This window comes from Syngnathus scovelli, chromosome 12 (genome assembly GCF_024217435.2).
Source record: "Syngnathus scovelli strain Florida chromosome 12, RoL_Ssco_1.2, whole genome shotgun sequence".
In the NCBI taxonomy this organism is placed as follows: Eukaryota; Metazoa; Chordata; class Actinopteri; order Syngnathiformes; family Syngnathidae; genus Syngnathus; species Syngnathus scovelli.
This window is the reverse complement of record NC_090858.1, coordinates 10,856,669-10,879,504: the sequence shown is the minus strand read 5'-3', so window position 1 is coordinate 10,879,504 and position 22,836 is coordinate 10,856,669. Positions and strand designations below refer to the sequence as shown.

Here is a 22,836-nt window from a genome sequence, read left to right as displayed (position 1 = left end):
TTCGGAGGGGCGTGGTCACGTGACCCATGCAAACCATCCCGTCGAGGTCGCGCGTTCTCGTGTGCTCGCGCACGTAAAAACACAAAAGGACACTCGCTCAAAGTTCATAAAAACAGCCTTTAATATCTTACGAAACATAAACGACAACTGTCAAAATATCACAAAAATGGCTTGGGTCATATAAATAAAAGTGTTCTTCCTCACAAAACCCACCAAAAAAAAAAAAGCACCAAAACTGCTGGGGGCGTGTTTGACTTGGACATCTAAGTCCTGATTTATGTAGATGTGTATGTGTTCAAGTGGATCTGTTAATTTGCTAGACTATCCATTTATACACCCATCAAACTAGTGTGTTAGAAATGTTGCAGTACTGGTATCACATATGGAGTGAACCATTGACCGAGGCCAACCTGTAAATAACGGATATCTGCAAATGAACAGATTTTCTGATTGGCTGTCTGGCCGATTTCATGCAGAAAACACGTAGTTTGAGTGTGCACTAAAACTTCTGTAACACCAGTCTTGAAACATTTCTGACACATTTTGTTTACACACAACCAAAGTTTCACATAAACACCTTTGGGCAATTTCAAACCTTGAATACTGTGAGGCAGACATGCTAAATGCTTGTGCTCACATTATGTCAAAACTACTTGAAACATCTTCGGCAACTCTGACGAAATCTATTAAACCTTTATTTCATGCTGTCCCTGCGATCTGAAGACCAACTTGCATCTATTGTGCTGTGAGTTGGTGGCGCTCGCTTAGCAAATTGTCGCGCAATGACATAGTGTAAACTTGCGAGAAGGTGCGTGAAGGAGTGAATATGTTCGGCTTCTGAAGAATGTCAACCGGGAGTGCTGAGGGTGAAGGAGGGGGTAGTGTTTCCTGCGACTGAAGGATAGGATAGCCACAGAACCCGAGGTCAAACAGAGTGCAATAAAAACCACAAGAGAGTGAAAAAGGCACAGTGTGGCGATCCGGGCAACTATCTACACTAACGCTGTCCAAACAATCTCGAGGGACTTGGAGTGTGACGGCTGGAGGATATAAAGGGAGTGTTTGAGCTTGGCGGAGATGAGCCATTTGGAACCCAAGCATCCATGATGTTTGAGTGTGTTCGGCACGAGGAGGTGGAGCGGGACTGCTGGGGGGGGTTTTCGGTTCCAATCAATCAGTCTCATTTAGCCCACATGGTCGCCGCCACTCTTGGCCCCGTTCGTGAATCCATTTGTTTGATACTAAAAGAGCAGGAAGGAACAAACCAAATGTTACTCATATTCATCCACTTTGCTTCTGCTCTTTCCATTCGAGGAACTCACCCCACTTGTTGCCCACCAAAACGGGACAAGCAGCATGTCGCGTGCTGTAGTCCCCCTCCCCGCTGGGAAAGAGGTTATACCAGAACACTGCAGTTCCCTGACGACAAAAGACAACACACATAAGCCACAAACACGGATCATCAAAAAAACTAATTTGACCTTAACACCACTCCCCCCACCCCCAGATGGACTGTTGAGCATAAATCAATACAAAATCATAAAACACATTAAAATTTAAATGGAGCTTTGACCTCCCGAGAGTTTTAAAGCCAGCAGTCCAGCTGGCCTCACACACTTGAATCAATTTATTTGATTTAATTAAACAATAACAACACACGCTTGCTTTTGTGCAAGCATTCAATATTGACAGTCAGTCATGTGGCAATGGGAACCTTTTGAGGCTGAACCGATGCGCCGACATCTGGGAATACTGTGGCGCCCCCTGCTGCCACGTCACTCATCTACAACAAGAAGGGAAAACAACTTCAGCGCTTCAATTATTTTTCCACCACACTCCTCGGTTGTTCATCAAAATAATGATGCATAGGGCGGGTATGAATGTCAAGACTCACGTAGAAGAGCCACGTTGCTATGCGGTTGCCCGTTCCCAGCTCTTTGAAGGCGTCCGGCTCGTCTTTCTGAGACGACACAATCAAAGTCAGGTTCTGGCGTTGAAAACATCCCGAGGTGTGTGTGGACATACCCTTCCGAAGTCAAAGTGGGGCTCGTACTGACCGCCGACGCCGTAATTTGCCACCTGCAGCTCTTCTGCTGTGTCCATTTCCAAACCAGTGAGATCCTCGATCCTCTGGTTAATCTTTTCAATGATGGGATCTTCATAGCCTGTGAGCCAAGCACTGGAACAGAGCGAGGCTGGGTGAGAAAGAAGCATCGGCAACGATTCCAGGCGGCGGTAAACAGAGTCTCGATGAACGAGCGAGCAGAGAGACGTTGCATGCTGAAGGAAACAGAAAGTAATTTAAAAAAAAAACATAGGAGCACAGGGGGCAACGTGAGAGTTGAAGGGGAAAAAAAAAAAAAAAAAAAAAAAAAAAAAGGCCCAAGATTCAGAATCTCCAATCAGCTCAGGTTTCAGGGTTGAGAGCGATTTTAATAACTGCGCAGACTAGTTTAGGGTTGACACTAGATGAACATTATTCAAAATATTTCTGAAAAAATTTCACACCAGGCATTTTGGTGTTGTAAGAAGGTAGCACGTCATTTGCATTTCCTTCATGACTCTGTGACTCTTTAGCCAAGCAAGACGTTCCCTTATGTGTCTTGCACAGTGAGTTCACCAGAAGGTCAAATTCACATTCCACTCCACATTCCTTGAACATTCTTGCCAATAACATGCACAAATTTCCTGCCTTAGGTAAACAACTAAGAGGTTTTTAATGTGGGGAAAACCAGTAAAAAGAAATTGCAAAGTCAATACAAAAACTGGGGAGTGGTAAAGTTAAGAAAAATATGCCAGTAATATATAAATAATGAAAATATGAAAAGTAACTGTTTAATTGGCACTGTCCTCCAAATCACTTCACATTATTTACAGTTGCTTTTAATGGACACCACTATAATTGCAGCACATTAATACCATGTTAATGGTCTATGCTTTCGCCATCTATAGAGCTAGCTAGCTAGTATCAAGCTAGCCATGTATTTGATCTTGCCTTTGAATTGTCTGGCTTGACTTGCTGATATGGAGCCTGAGAGTGCGTAGGAGAACTACAGCAGCTGTGATCAGCTCATGAAGGAATGCTGCAGAGTAGAGATTCGTGACAAAAGAAATATTCATTCTGCGCTTCTCGTAAAAAGTGTTGGCCGAGCCAATTCCAGCCTGAGACAAGAGTTGTGACAATGCAATAGTCTCAAACGAGCACCATTGACATTTTTTCATTTTGAGCCAAGCTGCAAGGAGTTGCTTCGACCTGTTCCCCTTACCTCTTGGAGACTCTGTATAGGGCTGTAGTAAGCTTCCCAGTTTGGGGGTCATGCACCGTGGCTCGCCTTAACTAAGTGGGTTCCCCGCCGCGAGGTGGATGCAGAGGGTGGACGGAAAGAGAAGCAGTAAGAGAGGAGGAGGAGGTGGAGGAGGAAGGAGGGAGAGAAAGAGAAGAGCAGAGAGAGTCACTAAATGTCAACGTTACTGCTTCAAAATAGCCCAGAGAGTTTGTTTCATGAGGCACGACCACTCACGCCATTTTGCCTCTGAAACAACTCCGGGCTCATGACAAAGCAACTACGTATGTTAATATCAACTATAGCAGGAGGAAAAAAAAAAAAAAGAGGAAGAAGGGAAGAGGGGCAATGCCACTTCCTCCATCTGCGCTTTCCTCCTCTGTTGTGGCGAACCCTGGATGAAACTTACCTTTTACTGATCCTGTAAGGCGCCGTCTCCAGCACTCCCGTGGTGGGGTTGGAGATGGTGGCTCTGCGCAGCTGTGAAGCCAGGCAGAGGTTTTACCACACACACATGGCCATGTGTGTGTGTGTGTTTACACGCTATTCTCCCCGATGCCATGACCACAAGAGCAGCTATTTTGCGTTGGCCTTGTGGCTGGCCTGGGCTAAAATATGTGTTCTTCTTTTAAATTTATTTCAAACTTAACCATCTAGTGCTTGACAACGGAATTACGCCAAATATAAATGAGTGTTAGTCCAAAATAGTGTCAAATCAGCGCAATAGCGGGATCGCGAACATGGAACCCACGATGGAGGGGGTTTACTGTGTTTAATTCCAGCCCCATATTGGGCTCCTGCTGAAGTGCACACTTTAGCCACTAAGTGGCGGTATAACACATACAAGAAAACACAAACAAAGAAGAGTTTCACAACTAAGTGACTTAGTAAAACGCATTAGTTGCCTTTTGCAACAATAACAATAAAACAAGCCGACTTTTGAGACTTACCCTCGGCTTGGCCAGCTCTTTGACCTTGTCGATTTCCTTGTCAGAGATGATGTTGAGGAAGCGGACAATGTACGGGCTGTCCCACTCATCTTGCTGCTTGACCGGTCCCAGCACGTAGAAGGGGTTGCGATTGTTGTCATGGTAACGGCAGAAAAGCCGGCTTTCCCTACGGGGAGTCTTTGGAGTGAAGAAAAACAAGTTCAAAACCAAAATGTCCTTCGAGCATGAGCATATTTTTGTAATCTAAAATTCCATCTCACCATTTTGATGCCCTCCCCGCGACACAGCATTTCGTACTTCTTCCTCTCCGGCATTAGAGTGAAGGAATTCCTGTCCTTCTTCTGCTTCTTCTCCTTCTTGACTGGCACCTCTTTCTTCTCAGGCTCCTTCTCAATGGCACTTTCCTCTGCTTTCGCCTTTCTCTGTTTCTCTAGCTGGAACTCAAAGTACTTCACATTGCCTTTGGCCCGCTGATGTTCTGGATCTGAATGTTTGGGGGGGCGAATGCAACTGCTGTCAAACGAAGATATCTTAAACTGTGCTGTAATTACATTCCAAGTCAACTGAAGAGCAGTTTTTAAAATATCACCGCATCGGTTTTGTTCAGCTGACATTCTGGTTCAGGGACTAACCGAGTTCAAGGAGCTTCTTGGTGTACACCAGGGCGCGCTCCAACTCCCCTTGCTGGTAGATAGCGTAGCTGAGGTAGTCCAGCACAGTAACCATCTCCACGGTGGACTCCTCGCCATCGTTGATCTGTTTCAGGGCCTGCGCCATCCATAGCTCCGTGTGGTAGTAGTCCACGTCCGAGTAGGCGATCTTTCCCAACTCGAAACAGTCCTCGGCTGTCATGAGAGTCTTGTGCTTCGCTCCTGATGTGCGCACGGGGATATTGACATGATTGCACAAGAGCACAAACAGAGACAAACGATATTCCAATTATTTTTTTGCCATTTTGTGGGAGCTCTGCTGAAGTAAGTCGATTAAAAGTGTTTTGCTGCCATTTTATGTATTCTACAAACAATTGGATTGAGGTCAGTTTTAATATGTGGCAGACTGAAATCACAATAATCAAAAATAATCCAGAAAATACATAATAAATAGATAAAACAACTTATTAATTGTCCTTTAGTATTTGTTTACCATTGCAAAAGAAACCCAGCGGCGCCTGGAAAACGGACTTTAAATCGATGATGATGATGAAAAGAAAGAAAAATCGGCCTGTTTTTTTTTTTCCTTTAGTATTTGTTTACCATTGCAAAAGAAAGAAGAATCTGTAAAAATTGGCCTGTTTATTTTTTTAAAAGGTCTAATATCAGCCAGGATGTAATTAAAACAATTATGAATGGTCTTTTTTTTTTTTAATCTCCATTACGTTTGAAGTTTGGCAACATTTAAGTCAGATTTCATTTATGCAAGTGCTGACCAGGAAGGTTTCCTGTGGAGATGGTGTTGGCATCCAGTTTGTAGGTGTCTTGTAATCGGAGGAGAGCTTTGGCCGCGCCAGTCTGGTCGTCATCAGTCGGGAAGTACCGCCTCTGGATGGTCAAGTTGGAAATAAAACCTGACACGGAAGACAGGAAATGATGTAAGCACACGAAAGCTAGCAAAGACGAAGCAGCGCTATTATTCCCAAACCGTCTGTAGTGTCGCTGAGGACGAGGCTCTCCAGGTCGCTCCACTCTGTGTTGAGCCGCTTCATCAGCTTGAAGGCATTGACCGGGTGGCCCAGGAAGCCCTCGGGGTCTTGTATGGCTTCCGCCGTCAAAGATTCCAGTTTATCAGCCCACCTGACAAAAAACGCACATTAGCTCTACACTCGCAAGGTGTTGCGGCGATGTCAGACGGCTTACTTTTTGATCTGCTCCAACTTGTTCTCCTCAGCTTGGATATAGTCCTTGAGGGATGTGACCAGGTCTTTCTCGGTGAACAACAGATCTGTCATTTGGCCTGAGCAACACACACAATATTAACACACATGGTCACGCATGGCATCTCATGTCAGAAACATTACATCTTTTACCTATGGAGGTATAAAAGTCCTGGACTGACAGTGACGGCTGACAGCTCAGCAACAGGAAACACCAACATGGCAGCAGCTTCCTGTGGAGAGATGGATAAAAACAAAAAAAACATTACCAAAAAGAACCATTGAGGATGAGGTATTATCTTTTCTACTGTTTTTGAGGTTCTACTGTCAAGTTCAATACATCTTCTGTAGTCTCCCCAAAAAAAAAAAAAATCATCAATCAAATCATAAACTCATTGGTCATTGGACCTGGCAGGAAGGCGTGTGATAGGATGTTGGATCATAGTTCCTCTCCGGGGCAGGTTGTGACAGGCTCATTTTTCAAATTCCAAATGAATTTCGATGCAAAATGTGCACCATGACATCCCAAAGCCTGGGCCTTGATGTGAAGAAACACGTTGGGCACCATTATTTTTCCTCTTACTGAACTGCAGGGTGGAGCGGAACCAAGGAAAAAAAGCCAGCTGAATAAAAACTATTATTGTGGGATAGTTGTACAATAACAACTAACTGAACAAAAAAAAAAGGAGGAACCAAAAGCCCGGCATGTGTGGTGACAGCCAAATTTCCTAATGGCTGACTGACTCCCGACATGTCGGGCCTGAGAGTTCCCGCAGTTGACCAATTGGGTCAATGGCAGCTGAGACTGACTACATGTGACCCTCCACAAAATAAGCACAAGCAACGATGCGGAAATGATCTCAACCAGTCACACTATGCCACTGTGTGTGACAAAGTCAACCTGCAGTTAACAGCACATAATTTGGATGGCAAACATAAATACAAACTTTGAAACGCCGTAAGAAAACACTCAAAATATTCAAAAGGTTATTCTGGAAGCATGACAGACGCAGGTTCAGACAGGTTCTGCCACACGGACAAGCTGCCAGAGAAAATAAGACTTCATGTGGCTTTTTGATTTAGGTCAGCAGCAGGGCAAAATAAAAACAGAGCTGGATTCTTTTTTTACCTTGTAGGAAACATAGGAAATAACTATCGTCATGTGTTGGTAACAGAGGTGAAAAGGGTGAACCTCTGTTAGCAACACACGACGATAGTTTTACAATGTTTTCATTTAGAATAATGCTTATAAAATCATTATAATCACTGCCACTGCAAATCAGACAGTGCAGAGAGAAGCTTTGGGACACAAGGCAATGAAACACGAGTCCTGGATCGCAATATGTTGTACTTGATGGATAAAACATATATTTTATTTTATATTCATTTGTACTTAGTTTGTCATTTTCCCTGATTATGCTACGCCATTAAATGAAAACCAGCAAAAGTAAGAAATTGGTCGAATAGAATCCTAGGGTCATAAAACATTTTAAAAATCATGTTTGACAACTTTAAACCAATAATACACTAATTTGCTTCAACAAAAAAACGTGCTGCGTCCCCTTGTGTGAACTTCTCATCGAATGTGAATGGAAGAGGACTGCCACGTCTTCGCCCCTCCCCGCCGCAGAGATTGGGAGCCTTGCTGGATAAACATTACCCATTACAAATGCCGCACTTCAATAAATAAGCATAAAACGACCGAGTGGCTTTTAAATTAACCCGACATCTTTGGTTTACAAACCAATTTTGCTTTCCTTGCGAGGAAACTGTAATAAGACGACTGTTAGCTTTTAGCATCAGATGAGCTAGCGTTCAGCTCAGAGATGACACTCGAAACCAACATAAAAATGACTCGGCTACGTAACCTTGAATAACGCTTTGAGACGTTTGTACAGACTGATTGAAATGCAAGTGGCTTAAAAAACATCTAGCAGCGCACAATCTAGCACAGGAATTTCAGTGGCCGTCGCAGTCCACGTTGTCTAGGTTACCACATTATACACCGACACATTTTTATTCTTACGTTTAATTAGGTATAATTACTCCAAATCGTAACTGAACTAATGAAGATGAACAAAGTTGCCAGCTAGCTACAGCGTAGCCTAGCTTAAAGGCACGCAGAGCTGCAATGTGAAAGTGCGTAATTGGCATTGGTAAACAAACTATTGTGACAGTCGTCTAAGTATCATTAATGACAACGTTTACCTGATAAAATACATCGTGGTTGTAGAAAAGTGTCCGAGTGTTCAGTAGGCTCGGTGGTGCAGTCAAGCGAGCGAAGGTAGACGCAGAAATTCGAGAGTGGTGTCGGTGGCCCTATTTGACGAGATGTCCCGACGCACTGTTAGACGTCTGCTTTTTGGGGTGGACAAGCCAAGACCTAAAAGGACTACGTGCAGACTCTCACATGCTTCCCAGCCTCCTCAGGTCTTGCGAGGGGGCCGTCGTTTCGAATCTTCAGGGGAGGTGTCATCATGCATGCTGGGAGAGCACTACTTTGGGGTTTTTAAATCACAGAGTAACCGTACCGTGCCACATGTTTATAACTTGACTGGGCCACTTAAAAAAAAACTGTGTTAATTGATATTTTGGAAATCATTATTTTTTTCTGGACACCGTTTGGTAATAGAGACTTCCGAGTTATCCCACATTCCAGAAAAATCCCTGCAAACCCAAAACGTGTCTGGTGGGAGGGAATTCCTTCCTCCGCGCAACTGGGTGGAGTTACGTGCAAACGTGAGTGTGTGCGCACAGTCAACTGTGAGGATAATTTCAACGTGTATTTTGGATGCAGTAAATCGTAACAAGCGGCATCTGGCAGTAATTCAGGAAGTAATTTGGTTACTTGCAGAAGTCTCTTAACTCCGGCGGCATAGTGGATTTGTGGTCAAGAGGTTCTGGGTTTGAATCTCAGCTCAGGTGCTCCAGTGTGCGTGTCTTTTCTCCCACGGCCCCAAAAACGATATGTTTGGTTCATTAAAGATTATGAGCATAATGTTGTGTGAGTGGTTCTTTGTCTGACCAGTCCAAGGTGTGCCCCGCCCCTCTCACATAGTCATCGGGGAAGGAAGGAATCAGTAAGGAGTAAATTAAGATGGATGAAGGCAGGTAAATCCACACTGCAGACCCAGCGACCAAATGCACAAAGGGAGTGATCTATCAATCCATTTTCTGGCGTGCTGGAGCCTATCCCAGCAGTCATCTGGCAGTCGACGGGGGACACCCTGAACTGGTTGCCAGCTAATCACAGGGCACACAGAGACAAACAACCAGTCACACACGCACTCACACCCATGGGCAATTTGGAGTGCTCAATCAGCATGTTTTTGGGACATGGGAAGAAACCGGAGTTCCCCGGGGGAAACCCACGCAGACACGGGGAGAACATGCAGACTCCACACAGGGAGGGCCAGAGGTGGAATCGAACCCGTAACCCCTGAACTATGAGGCGGACATGCTAGCCAATGCCGCCGACTTGGAGTGATTCAAAACTAATTAAATGTCTCCAGGAACTAGATGCAACACTGAGAGCAGAACCAACATAATTGGGAACATGACATTTATTTTTGACCCAACTGTTTCTAGTGTGTGCCCTGCGATTGCCTGGCGAGTACTCCTGGGTGTTTCTCATCAGGGAGAGGCTCAGACTCAGCCATGTCAATAGTTCGGAGTACAAGGTGTGCACGGTTCATAGGTTTGCAATCATTATCGTAGTTCCAGAAAAAAAAAAAAAAAGATTTGCACTGTGACAAATATGACTCCCACCCTGCACAAGAGTGTTTACTTTACCATTTTGGCTTAAGTGGGCGCAGGGACAACAGTGGAGGTGGATGTGAATGTCACAAACAGATGTCGAAAAGCCGAGAGAAACAAAACCATTTGTTTTACTCTCCTGCATCAGTGAAGTCAGAGCGGAAAAAATCTATAACAGTGACTGCTACAGGAGCAGCTTTGACTTGGCCTTATCTTTAAAAATGTGTCATTCAACACATAGTAGTAGAAGTAGACAATCCACGAATGACGTCACTTTTATCTGTTCCATCCGCCAAAGGGACACTCCATGACTGGCTATTCACAATTGTTTATGTAATGAGGGGAACAAACAAAGCTGGACCAAAGTCCATCTGGACAATTCAAGTGCATGAGGAGCGAGGAGAAAGAGGCAGCAGAGCATGTCAGAAGGGCGCCTCGTTCTCTCCAGTGAAAACGCTTCACCGAAACATTTCTTATTTGTAATTTTGATGATCACAGTCTGCAAGTGAAATGTGACTTTGGAGGACTGTCAGATGGTGAGTTAACTACCTTTGCCATAATCAATCACTCCGTTTGGTTTTACACTTTCTATTTCTGAATGGAATAAATCAGACGGTTAAACAATGTCTGGCTTTACATGCCAGGTGGTGAACTGGAAATACAGAATGGCTAAGCTGAACAAATCTCTGCATTTGTTCGGAGTGTTGTGTGATTTTCTCTTTTGCCACATCTGACTCTAGATAAGACCCCAGCGCATTCCCGGTCAATGACCTTGCGCAGAATGCCAATGTGCCTCTTGTCTGAAAGGTAGCTCTGTATCTTCATGTTCTTTTTGTTTTCAAGTATTTATCGTGACTGAACTATAGCAAACTCTCAAAGGTTACCTTGATAAATACAACGGTGGCGAAATCATCAAGTTCCATTGAAGAAAAATGTAATCCTAATTTTAATGATCTGATCTGAAATTGACTAACCTTCTATACCGTATGACCAAACCATTTATGTAACTTTTCTAACCAATAAAAAGTACTTATTAATACCGAAGTGTTCTTTTGTGAATCACAAAAAGAACAAAAACGCTTTAGTTAATGAACTGCTCTATTTGTTAATGTGTGTTGTGGAAGGTGGAGGAGTTGGAGATGGTGTTCCTTCACTCTGACGACCTTCTCCTCCAACCAGGCCCTGAAGGCCCTGCTGCCCTTTCTCTGTGCAGCGGTCATCTTCTTGTATGGCTTGGCCGTCGGGCTCCGCTCGTTTGTGGCCGGCATCTTTCTCCCGCAGTACCACTACCCGTACGCGGTGGCGCTCTGCTTTGGCCAGGTTGGTATTAACTATTAATTAATAGCAAACATAGACACACGCTCATTCATCAGTATTTGCTGTACCGCCAAAGGGCAAGGTTGGGTGCGGGTTTAACGGAATGCTTCAAAGTCTTTGCGTGCAAGTGGCAAAGGTGGATGCAAATGAGTGAGGCTTGTGAGGGACAATCAGTGAAACGAACCTTGAGCGGAGGGTGAGAATTAACCGTGGAAGGTATGTGGGCAAACAAAATGTGCAGCATTGAGTAGCACAAATAGCGCACTCAAGGTTGAACTGTTAACAAATGTGAATACAAATTGTTGCATGTTTCTCTGTCGTTGCTTACCTAGCTCCGCCTTTAGTTGCCATGGTAATGAAAGATGTACGCTAATTTCCATGAAGGAATGACATTTGATTGGTCAAGTTCATTTGGCCTAAAAGAATACATAAGCCTTTGCAATGCTAGCAATCTGCAAAATGTTGTAAATCACATTTCGGTTGAGAGCTACAGCGACCTTGTAATTCGCATCACACTCCCGCTGAGATTGTTAAAGTTCAAACGTCATTATTCGACACGCCATCTGCCGGGTTCCATTTACGTTTGCCTCAGTGCTCCATTAAATCCGCCATCTGTGAATATCAATTGTGCTCCTTTAATTAAGCTAAAGGAGGAACCGAAACATTGCCAGAAGTTTCTGTGTGGTGCTGTGTCGTTCTACACAACTGCAAACTTTGTTTTCCAGGTTCTGTCATCAGTGTTCTTCTTCAATCTTCTTCACCTCCTGGGAGTGGCGCCACTGAGGCGGTTCAGTCGTCCACTTGCAGAGCGTCTCTTGGTTCCGTCTATCTGTAACAGCGTCCACGCCGTGCTGGCCATGTGGGCCGAGGCTAACAGCTCCGACTCGGGCCTATTTTCGCTCGTCCTGCAGCCGCTGCCTCTCATCACGATGGGCCTGAGCTTTGCGCTGAAGTTAACAGCGCCGCCCTCTGGCCACACCCTTGTCCTTGTCTCCATCCTGACTGGGTCGTCTCTGGTCTGCACAGGTAACTCAACTTACATTTAAATGTTCTTAGTTACTTTGGGTTAAAATCCTTCTACTCCAATGTTTTTGGTTCCCTCTCACAGCCAGGCATGGTCTATCAGTCGTGGAGCCTCTTGAGTACATGTATGCGCCTTTGGCCGTCATGCTCCTCAGCCTCTCCCTGACTTGGCTGTCTAAAGTGTCCGAGGCCGACCGCCGGTTCTCGGCTTTGGACATCTACTACGCATCGCTGGTCAACCAGTGCTGGCTGCTGGGCCTCCTGTGGACCCTGCACCCGGAAGGCCCCCTGTTGGTGCTGAGTCGGGCCAGCTGGCACAGCCTGCTCTTCCACGCTTACCTGCTGGCCATTTTGCTATTGGGCACGCTCCTCAATTTCGTCATGGTTATGTCGGCGTTGTGCATTTCACCGCTGGCTGCGGCGCTGTTACACTTGGCTGGGGAACTGCTGCAGCCCTTTGTACAGCTGCTGTGGTTTTAGACAGACTGGCATTTCCTCAAGGTTATTTATTATTTATTTACCTCAGTCACTGAGGTTTTATTCCTACTATCTGTTGATATTTATTGAATGAATGACAAACGGATTGAAAAATAAAATACATCATTAAATATACTGTGTACAGCTCTGATTAATGGATCAGGGAATGGAAAAACGGTGATGTCACTGAGGGCCAAAACTGCGGCCAACATTTTTCAATGAAAGACACGATGCACTTTGATTGCAAAAATATTTATTGGGTTTCAGCATATCAAATGTAAATAATATTTACAGTGATATTTCTACACATTATTTTATTAAAAGGTCAGCCTCAGAGAGTTGTATTCATCATGGAAGCAGATACAGCTGGAAAGGTGGAAAATCTTGATTCATGCTTTCACTTTGAGTTACGACAGTTTCCTCCTTAATTAGGACGCGGCGCCTACTATGGGCGGTCCGAGTTTGGGGGTAGGTGTACCCCCAGACTCTGCAGGAGGTTGGAGGCGGGTCCGGCCAGCCCTTCCTGGGAGCTGAGTGACTCCATAAGGTTGGTAAGCAGGTTGAGGTCCAAGTCAAGAGGCTGGATCTCCTCATCCTCCGCCGCTGCGGTCGGGCGTGAGAGGCCCTCTGCGGCAGGTGGTGGGGCTGATGGAGCCGTCTGCGTATAGGACGAGAAGGTTTCATCTGGTTTTTTTTTTCAGTTACTCATGCAACTTCCTATTTTCTACTTTTCGCCATTTTCACATCTGTAGACTAAGAAGGGATGAACTTCTGAATATGCAACAACTACCTATCCATCCATGTTCTTACCGTCTGATTAAAGCTCTGCCCGATGTGAGTGTTCATCAGCTCTTGGTCCATCTGGTCCATGTATCCTTTAAGTGTGTCCAAAGCCTCGATCCCATTCATCTCTGCAGGACCGGCAGGTACCTCTTCTAAGTCTTCATCCTCTTCATCTTCGTCAAGATCGTCGGAATCTAACGTTTCCTCATCACTTACGTCTAAAGAAAAAAGAAGACAGATTCAAGTCAAGTGAGCAAGACGTTTCAAAACAAACGATGTACCTAATATTTGTTCCATTTCTTTGATGAGGGTTGGCATGTCGAAGGCGAAAGGATTGTTGCTTGAACAGTTCCTGTGATAAAAGACATAAGTGAATATTTAGGACATGATCTCAGTGGATCCCAAACTGTTTACTTCAAGTACCACCTATAAACACATCGCTTCATTCAATCAAATGGAGAATAAATACAACTGAACTATACTTCGGCAACGATTCAATTGGGCGCCACTAGAGGGAGCCCATTATCATAGCGCTTCAGAATCAGTGCATCAGCTGACGGGTCTCACCACGGCAACTCGGCCCCCAAGTACGACGACTTAGCATTGAGGAACTGCGTCATCTTCTGGCTGACCCCCACCAGACTGTAACCGGCTTCCACTTCTTCGTTGCTGTCCTCCGTCGCTGTACTCTTGGCGTCTTCTTCATGCTTGACGGGCTGAGGACGTTTGGCAGATACGAGGTCCGGTCTGGACCCGGCCCTTTCCTCAAGCATGCTCTCCAGATCCTGGGCGGTGACGTTCAACCAATTGTCACCTGAAGATGGCCACGAAGAAACATACTGTTAACATCTGATCTTAAGTTGAATGTGTTATTCAGACACCTGGTTCAAAAACAAAACACAAAAACGGTAGCTTGGAGATTGCACTCACTGTCCTCTTGGGGAAGCTGCGCCTCTTGTTTCCTCAACTCCTCAACGTTGATGGGACCACAGGAGCTCAGCAGTTGAAGAACCTCTTCCCCTGGAGATATGTCACTGCAAGACGTGCCAGTTCATGATCAGACATTACAGATTAGATAACTAACACATAAAAAATGTTTTGCTCACCCGGATTTTGAGGCGACCGACTGTTTAAAGAAATTTTCCGCCGATGTCATCAGCTGTCTGAAACGTGCCGAACCCTCCAGCTCTTCCTGCGTTCAAACAGGACATTTTAATTATTTTCACGGGTCACACGTGCATTCATGTTGCCATTGGACGAGCCAGACTAACCCGGAAGTAACCGTTGCGCTTCAGACTTTGCAGGAACCCTTTCCACTCAGGGTTACAACTGACCGACGAGTCTCCCTCTGAAGACGGCAGCCTGCACTTGGAGCACAGGATCTCGAAACCATGAGCCTGGGACACACGTACACAGTGGTCACTATTTGTCTCCAGTGATACCAATGAGGCAATATCCACAATATTGTTTCACCAGCTTCATGCCCAGCTCGTGCGCTTTGTACAGGGAGTCGGAGCGTGCGGGCATGGAGAAGCCACTCCTCCTGTCCGGCACAAACTGTTGCTGTTGCAGCTGAGCGTACAGGCAGCGAGTGAACGTCACCTGAAAGAACACGCGGCATCTCAAAGTGAACGACCGGGTGGTAGCGTTGCTAAATCCCGTTCGCTATTAAACGTACTGAGGTTAAGACCCGCGTGACGGGAGGGAAGTGATTGAAATTTCGGCATGCTTGGAGGTCGACGGGGTCCCGCAGGTAAAAGGCGGACACGGCGGGGGCCACCAGGTCGGGCCTCTGCGCCAAAACCACAGCCACCCCCGCCGGTACGAAGCAGTGGGCGCGGTGCTGGCTGGCTCCAATCTTCTCCGGATATCTAAACGTGAATAAAAGTGATTTTGAGATATAACAACTGGGATTGCCTGCCCTAACTGTTTTCCAGGCAGGTCAGGGGAGAAACTAAAATCCCTCCTCACACACCAAAGGACAATCGCTCAGGATAATCTTTCACAGACATCCGATAATTGGGCCTTTGTCAGCTCAATTTAGGCTTGGTAATTGTATGTGCACGCCCCACCTAAAGAGCTAATCCTTCTCCGAGAGTGCGCTAACGCCTTTATTCATTATCTAAATGATCTCCGAACAACACAGCCAGCTGCGTCTCATTTTGCTGTGTCCTCTGTGAAGGACACAATCTGCTGCTCTTGTATGTGACAAAAGGCAATGTGTGCACCCAAATCAAGACAAAACTAAAGGCATCTCACTTGAAGGAATTTCTCCTATGCAATAAGAGGTTGATTTACGACAGACTAAACGTTAATGGCCTCTCACCCGTCAAGCCGCTTATCCAGCGCCCAAGTAATCTTGGGGCTTGCCCGGCATGCTTCTGGCTGCGAGGAGAGTAGCGCCAGAGCCTGCTGAACACTCGGTATCACATCCTTCGGGATCCCTGTCGGATTGGAGCGCGAAGGGCGTGGAAGGAGATGCAACGCGCCTCGGTAGATGAACACCTGGCAAAAGTAAAACAATTGGAACTGTTATGTCAGGCTGCTTTCGAACACCGTCGTATCAGAGCATTTTTATGAGTCTGATCATGAGATTTCCAACAGTTGTACTTGAATACACCTCACCCCAAACACTCACCCTGTTCTCACTTGAGTCCGGATCCAACCATTTAGGGAGATGATCTGCTACTTCGATTAGAAGAAATTCACCATCGTTGTCCTCAACTCTGTCCAAAGACATACAAATATATAAACAAATAAATAAAATTAAAAAGCCAAGTAAAATGGGGATTTTCCCACCTTGCAGCAAGCTCTGAAAAAGCTTCTGTAATTTGCTTCAGAAGGTAAACAATGAACCACTCGTCCTCCACATTGTCACCAAACTGGGTGCTGCCACCGATATGAGCCGGAACACCCCCTAAACAGTAAAAAATATCAAGCAGTGTGGACGACAAGCCAAGGTTGGATAGCACTCCTACCTTTTTCAGGGTAATACTTTAGATTAAATGACTGATTCTGCCAAATATACTGCATGGACAGAGGCGCTATTTTTGCAAGGATCTCTTCCACAAGACGCGAGAGATGTTCATCGGTGTGTTGCACCGGCTGCGTCAGAAAGAGTTTGTACTGGACCGCATCCTCCTGGACAACTCTCCTCTGGAGGAAATCCATTGCTTGCTGCACTGTAATTGAATCCCTGCGGGGAAAAGATTTTAAGTAGATCACAAGTGGAATGTGCAAATTTCACCACACATAATAAACTATTAATCCTACCTTGAATTATTTTTAAGACGTTTTTTAATATCGATAGTTTAATTAATGTTGCTACTTTTATTTACGCTTCTATCACGCCATTTCCACTCCTCATTGTCGTGCGTCCTACTGCTAAACCTCCTCGACTCGCCAAGTCGAAAAGAAAAAGTTCCTACAATGACATCAACGTGACCTAAATCGTTTCTTGTACTTCAAAATAATCATGTTTTTTTTTTGCTTCTATAATTATAGCTATAATCATAATGGAATATTGGAATGCTTTTTGAGAACGTTGCTTTATTTTCTAAATCAAATAAGCGTAGAACTCTAAAGCGAAATATACCAACGGCAGGCGGGCATATTTTAGAAGCGCATCGTCGTAATGAATGCCGGGAGTTGTAGTCAAACGCGGATCCCGTGTCGAGTAAGCCACATAGCGTAACCATGACAGCCGTATTGTTGGCGGTGCTAACGCCAGTAAAATAGGCGTTCACATTAGGAAAGATAGCGTGACATTAATGGGTGTAAAGTGTAAACTGAAGAGATAGGTGACTGTCAAACATAATTTTTAACGTAGCAATGATAGGAAGCGAATTTCTTTGAGGAAATAGCGACGGCGTCGGTGCCATGTTAGCTAAGCCGCAAAGTGTAGCCGCTACATAACGTTATCTTCCGCGTTCGGAAGCCAGGTTAGCTTTTATGGAGATGTCTCCTTTATTGCTCCGCCTAAGCAGCGGGTTCAAGATGCGGGGACGAGGAGGCGAGGAGAGGACTTGAGCCTTTAGCCACGGTGGGAAGGAGAATGATTTCACGTTACAACAGGAGACCTGTATCGCACAAGCTAGAGATGTAAGTACGAAACATGGCTAACTAACAATAATTGTGTTAGCATCATTACAATCCTTCATCACTACGAGGGGCAAACAAGAGTAACTATAACAATAATGTCAAAATCATGTCTGTCTGAAATCAGTTTTCTCATATTTAAATTAAAATAGTGGACGCAAACATTGTATTGTATCATTAAATTGGACGGGATCCTCGGTTTACCATGTTTCGAGGATACGAACAGCGCGCATTGAACTAAGGGTTGAAAGTGTCAAATGGAACAAGAAGATACACTCAGTTACTACCGTACATGATTTTCACATAATTTTTTTAATTTATTTTTTTATATATTTACAGCCTAAGTTGGCTACAATATCTAAATGGGGTACATTGAGTACCCCAATTGTCTCGACCAAAGTCAGCAGGAATGGGCTCCAGTATAGAAAATGGATTGATTCATGGTACACAATATTTATTGACTATGTTTTACTGTGCAGCCGCGGCCTGTCTCGCAGCAGCCTTGACCACCATCCTCTGCCCGAGGAGGCATACGGCCAAACCCCTCTGTGCCCCCTCGATGACGTGGAGGAGATCGTCTCCATCCGCAACAGGTAAGGCAGCCTCACGCCTGCGGAGCCAAGAAAGAGTTCTTGAAATGCGAAACTGCGTACATTAATCGATATCGTGTTGCCTCCTTCAGATGTGCAGCTAAAAGAATAACTAATGAGAGCAGCTTGATAGAATATTCTATCACGTTGACATTTACCCTTTCTTTTCCACTGGGAAACCCTGCCTCTGATTATTTGATCAACCAAAAAACCCAGACCAGACTAACACTAAACCAATCCTCTTTACATAGCGCTGAGACATCTGGTGCTTCCAGCACGTCTGACTGTCCGACCGTCATCTCTGTGGACTCCAGCCGGTCCTGGTCGGGCATCCACAGCTCCACAGGCACCGGCGTCTCCACAGAGAGGAGTTCTGTCTTTTCTTGGGGCTACGATGTAAGACTCTGCTTCTTCACTACACTGTCGCGTCCTGTAGTCACAGAGAAAAAAGAATCCTCACCAGATGCACATTGTGAAATTTTAATTAGATGTTTGATTGACATTCTTAGGCTATATAGTGTGCAAGTTGCTTTGTTTGTCTCCTGCTTCTGGGTATTCACAAGGCCTGCGCCTGCTGGGTATTGTTTGTAGGCACAGTTGGTCCTGTAAACATTTTTTTCCAAGAGCTCAATATTTTATTTAGTTCAACTTCCTCCAACTGCTTCTAAGAAACAAAACTCTGTGGGAGGATTTTGTGTATTTTCCAACTCAGCTTGATCTTCTATGTCTTTTTTGTGCCCTTCTGGCACTTTCGTATGAAACAAAAGCATCCTATTCTGTACAAACTGTCGACGGAAGATTGGAGTTGCACACTAACAAGCACCAAATAATCGCTCTTCTTCATCGCAGGAGTTCGACAAGGCGGCTTCCCGCCAAGTGCAGCAAATGTTTGACGAGATTGACAAAGAGTTGTACGAGGGCAAAAGCAGCGGGAGAGGGATACTTCCGAGGCTACAGGAGGAGTGTCAGCAGTGGGCCACGCGCTTCCCTCATCTTCGGTTTGGATCTCGCCCGTCTGGAAATAGCAATTCATCCTTTCATTAAATTCTAAAATAGTTTCTTATCACTTGTGTTTTTGTAACTCAGAATCCTGGGCACTCAGCTGGTGTGTCCCAGCGATGAAGGCTTTCAGTGGTACGCAAGCTCAGGGACGATCGGCAACAGCTCCAGTGGTGGCCCATCGACGTCCCATCAGGCTGAGGAAGACGACGACAGTACAGAGTGAATTTTTGCTTTGCTTTCTATCTGCTTTATCTTTTTATGTATTCATTTCTTCATTCATTCATTCTTCTTTTTTGTGGGTTTAAGGTTGAATGTGCTGGGTCGGAGCGCAGCCCTGCTCAATTCCAACTCAGCTGAACTAAACGGGCTTTTAAGCGCGAGGGACTCCGCTCCCAGAGTGATCGAGGTGGAGGGCAACATGGAGGAGTACCTGGCCTTTGACCGCATCAGCCTGGAGGACGAGAAAGAGCGAGGCTTCCCTGAGCCGTGCCCGAGGCGCGGCTGCATGCCTCCCGTCTCGCCCTACGGGTGCCGCCGCCAGGCAGTGTTGGACCATTTGTTCGACGACCTGTGGCGGCAGCTGGTGGGTTGCATGAGCGAGCTGGTCCACCACCAGTGGGAACGTGGTGCCTCCGGTATGCCCGCCTCCACTGTACGTTTTATTTCATTTGAACAAATTATCATGACCTTCGCTTGAACTTGCGTGATTGGCAGGTGACGAAAAGCCGCCGGGGAACTTGAGCCCAGTGCCGCACAATTCCTTGACGTCGTTTTCCACCGTTCCGAGCATGCTGCCTAAACTTGGCCAGAGCCGTGCGCTGGCTCTGCCTCTGCTCGCCCCTGGCTTGCCCTTCCAGGTAACTAAGCCTGCATTTGAATAGCAATGTGAAAGCTGACAGGCTTAGCATCCAGTCAAATTGTTCTGATGTTATATCAAGGTGACACATTCACAGCTATTGACAATTTAGAATCTTCAATGACCCTAAGAAGCATTTTTTTTGGGGGTGGTGAGTAAGAGCACCACACCTCGGAAAGAATTTACAAATTCCATGCAGAAACACTGAACTGATATTTAAATCTGGACCCTTGTGACTGTGAGGCAGATATGATAACCATTAGACTGCCATGCTAATTCCTTCTTTGACAATCTGGAGGAGCACCATCTGCATCTTTTAGCATTGGAACATGATTTTCTATCAAATGTGATGTTTACAGATGGCTTAGAATAAATAAACGTTACTCTGTCAGTGCCCCCAAATTCATGAAGTCTTTTCCCTCCTCCGACCTTGTCATCTACATCTGCTTTTTTTTTTTTCCTACCTTCGTTTTCCCGTTACCTCCTTCATGACTATCCGCTGTCTCTCTCCGGCACCTCACTTAAAGAAGTCGAGGGGCTCAAAGTGCAAGTCCCGCCGGAAGGCCCAAAAGCAGAAAGGGCCGCCCAGTGTATGTAACCTGCCTTGCTCGGAGCCACAATGGCGGCATGCCGCTATTTTGGCTCCTCGTCTTTTAGTTCTAGACAGAATGTGCTTGTGCTTGTCTATTAACCCGAAAGCCGTTCATGAATTAACTGCAGCTTACCGTCTTGAATGCTTTTGTTTTCTTTCAAAGTCTTGTGAATATTGTTTTGTGGATGGCCTTGCATATTCTTTTCTGGGGGGGGGGGGGCGCCTGCACGATAATTAACTGCGAAGATGCTGGCTGAATTGTTGACATTAAAACGACTAACCACTGGGGCAGCAAACTGCTTCAAGTAAAGTTCAACAGTTGTCAGCTATCATCCATATCTCTTGCTTTTGTTTTTCTCGCACCAGGTCGGAAGGATCTCCATGGGAGGTGCCCAGCAGGACCTGAACGACCTCATCGTGATCCACAGCATTCCGCTGCAACAGAGGAACTTGGCCACACTGGACAAAACTCAGTAAAAAATTTCCCTAACATAATGAAAAAGGCTCCCACAAAATGTTTAGAATTGCTTTTAGTGATCAATTAAACCGCAGGGGGCGACTTGGACACTTCTAGAACCTTTTCATTTGGCACTCATATGTTCTTTCAGCACTCATCTTTTCTTTCATTCACTCTGCAGGGAGCCAGAGGAGCGCAGCCCTCTCAGACCAGGTTCGGGGTTGGCGGCAGCCAGCCGGCCCCGTCCTCGCCGGGTCCAGGAGCAGGGCCTGTCTTCGCTGAGCCGCCCGCCCCAGTCGGCCCGCCGCAGAAACCCGGCACCCCGCACTCTCCAGCCTCTCGTCCCCAGCCTGAGTCCATCCGGCACGGCCGCCTCCTTGGATGAGGTCATCCGGGGTACAAGACTGTGAGTTGCCTTGCTCACATGCGTAGATGAGAGTCGAGTGAAGCGGCGACTTTTTTCGGCAGACACACTTTAAACTGCTGCAGTGTAGAAGAACAAGAGAGAAGTGCTACAACCTTGTGGATTTCTGTGTGTGTATTTCTCTAAAGACCCACAGCCAGCGATCGCCTGATGTCTCCATTCTTTGCACTGAGCAGGAACGCCCTCCTTCCGCCCATTGGTGCCGAAAACGCAGAGCAGCCCAAAACCGCTCAGGTAAGAGCCCAACAACTCCACATTATGTTGCTGCTTGAGAGAAGCTGAAAGAATTCTGTGACATTCCTTCCGAGCAGCGCCACAAAGGCCCATCCAGCCGGGCCCACAGCGCCCTAAACGATGAGGTCGCCAGTTCAATTCCGAGGGATCGCCTTTACCCGTTGGACGTCTTCTCCCGGCCCAACACCACGCACACATACAGGGTAAGCCGTCACCTTGGCAGAGACGTCGGTTTCCACATGCGCCGTGCTCTGAGCTCGGATCTTGCCCCCACAGTCGGACACTCCGTACCGGCGCTCCTTCACCGTGCTGGACAACATCGGACAGGGTAGGCCCGGCAGAGCCTCAGTGGCCACAGGTGGGCCGCGTCTTGGTTTATGACAGGGGGTGCACACTTGTGCAACCGCCTTGAAGGAGATAATAGACATCCAGGACATTTGTAACAATCTCTCCTCGCTTCCCTAAGACTCCCTTGGAATTGGCGTGACTGGCGTCAGCCTCGGGATCAGCAGCTCGTCTTTCCTGGACTCGTTTTCTCAGCGCCCGCTGGGCCGCTGGCCAATCAGGGATGAGGACGAGGGGACGGACTTTCAAACCTCGCACCCAGGTTAGTCGACGGTTTTCTTTTTCCATCCCTTCTCAGTTAAATATGTCATTTTGACACAAACATAACAAAATGTTACAAATACATTCAAGTTATTTTTAAATGTTTATATGTAAGAAATAATTTCTGCATCTCCTGTCTTGCAGCTCCACTGGTGCCCATATCAGGGCTATCTCGGTCTCATGGCCGAGGAGGAGTCTCATCCAGAGCAAGCAGACCGGGACTGTAGCTGGTGGCTTCCAAATGTCTCTGTGCACTTTAGCCTTTCTTCTTGGTACTGTTTAGATACAAGGCGCGGTCAAGTGCCCACATTTTTCTTTTGTTGTACAAAAATGTTTCGTACTGTTATTGTGCAGCTTTGATAAAAGGTCTATTTTTGTATTTTGAGTCTAAAACCAGGTGTCAGTTGTAGTACCAAGCCCGACCTGTAAGAGGCAGCATGGTGCCACATGGCATCCAGACTGCTGAAAAGAACAAACAGGTAAACTGATTAGTCGGGACCTGAGCAGGCAACTATGA

General features: G+C 46.0%; 4 protein-coding genes across 7 annotated transcripts; 2 read left to right on the top strand and 2 right to left on the bottom strand.

Moving 5' to 3' along the window:
• Window positions 1-97: 97 nt before the first annotated feature.
• Window positions 98-8,604, bottom strand: p4ha1b (prolyl 4-hydroxylase, alpha polypeptide I b). Of its 3 annotated transcripts, XM_049736332.2 has the most exons (15): window positions 8,313-8,604; window positions 6,258-6,337; window positions 6,088-6,184; window positions 5,873-6,024; window positions 5,661-5,798; window positions 4,867-5,106; window positions 4,495-4,718; window positions 4,235-4,411; window positions 3,694-3,764; window positions 3,267-3,332; window positions 2,026-2,179; window positions 1,895-1,960; window positions 1,715-1,783; window positions 1,323-1,419; window positions 98-1,241 (listed from the first exon to the last, which is right to left on the bottom strand). In XM_049736332.2, the coding sequence occupies exons 1-15, from the start codon at window positions 8,324-8,326 to the stop codon at window positions 1,171-1,173; spliced, it is 1,716 nt and encodes a 571-aa protein (XP_049592289.1). In that variant the 5' UTR covers window positions 8,327-8,604; the 3' UTR covers window positions 98-1,170. The 3 variants fall into 3 exon arrangements, with proteins under 3 accessions (XP_049592289.1, XP_049592288.1, XP_049592287.1); XM_049736331.2 differs by lacking the exon at window positions 3,694-3,764 and having other exon boundaries at window positions 3,267-3,337; window positions 8,313-8,602; XM_049736330.2 differs by lacking the exon at window positions 3,267-3,332 and having other exon boundaries at window positions 8,313-8,597.
• A 1,287-nt stretch (window positions 8,605-9,891) lies between these two features.
• On the top strand, window positions 9,892-12,808 carry si:ch211-248a14.8 (uncharacterized). The gene is made up of 5 exons (XM_049736346.2): window positions 9,892-10,396; window positions 10,601-10,667; window positions 10,985-11,180; window positions 11,903-12,203; window positions 12,286-12,808. Exons 2-5 carry the CDS (start codon window positions 10,627-10,629, stop codon window positions 12,678-12,680), a joined length of 933 nt encoding a protein of 310 aa, XP_049592303.1. The 5' UTR covers window positions 9,892-10,396; window positions 10,601-10,626; the 3' UTR covers window positions 12,681-12,808.
• A 105-nt stretch (window positions 12,809-12,913) lies between these two features.
• ecd (ecdysoneless homolog (Drosophila)) lies at window positions 12,914-16,888 on the bottom strand. The gene is made up of 14 exons (XM_049736325.1): window positions 16,734-16,888; window positions 16,439-16,656; window positions 16,260-16,377; window positions 16,099-16,186; window positions 15,787-15,965; window positions 15,139-15,331; window positions 14,934-15,062; window positions 14,732-14,857; window positions 14,567-14,652; window positions 14,391-14,494; window positions 14,028-14,274; window positions 13,742-13,812; window positions 13,488-13,678; window positions 12,914-13,335 (listed from the first exon to the last, which is right to left on the bottom strand). The coding sequence occupies exons 2-14, from the start codon at window positions 16,629-16,631 to the stop codon at window positions 13,123-13,125; spliced, it is 1,938 nt and encodes a 645-aa protein (XP_049592282.1). The 5' UTR covers window positions 16,632-16,656; window positions 16,734-16,888; the 3' UTR covers window positions 12,914-13,122.
• Window positions 16,889-17,106: 218 nt separating this feature from the next.
• fam149b1 (family with sequence similarity 149 member B1) lies at window positions 17,107-22,698 on the top strand. Of its 2 annotated transcripts, XM_049736323.1 has the most exons (15): window positions 17,107-17,561; window positions 18,038-18,151; window positions 18,400-18,544; window positions 18,998-19,146; window positions 19,235-19,369; window positions 19,457-19,785; window positions 19,865-20,007; window positions 20,534-20,596; window positions 20,965-21,071; window positions 21,237-21,461; window positions 21,608-21,713; window positions 21,791-21,916; window positions 21,990-22,071; window positions 22,180-22,320; window positions 22,464-22,698. In XM_049736323.1, exons 1-15 carry the CDS (start codon window positions 17,515-17,517, stop codon window positions 22,544-22,546), a joined length of 1,995 nt encoding a protein of 664 aa, XP_049592280.1. In that variant the 5' UTR covers window positions 17,107-17,514; the 3' UTR covers window positions 22,547-22,698. The 2 variants fall into 2 exon arrangements, with proteins under 2 accessions (XP_049592280.1, XP_049592281.1); XM_049736324.2 differs by lacking the exon at window positions 20,534-20,596.
• Window positions 22,699-22,836: the final 138 nt, after the last annotated feature.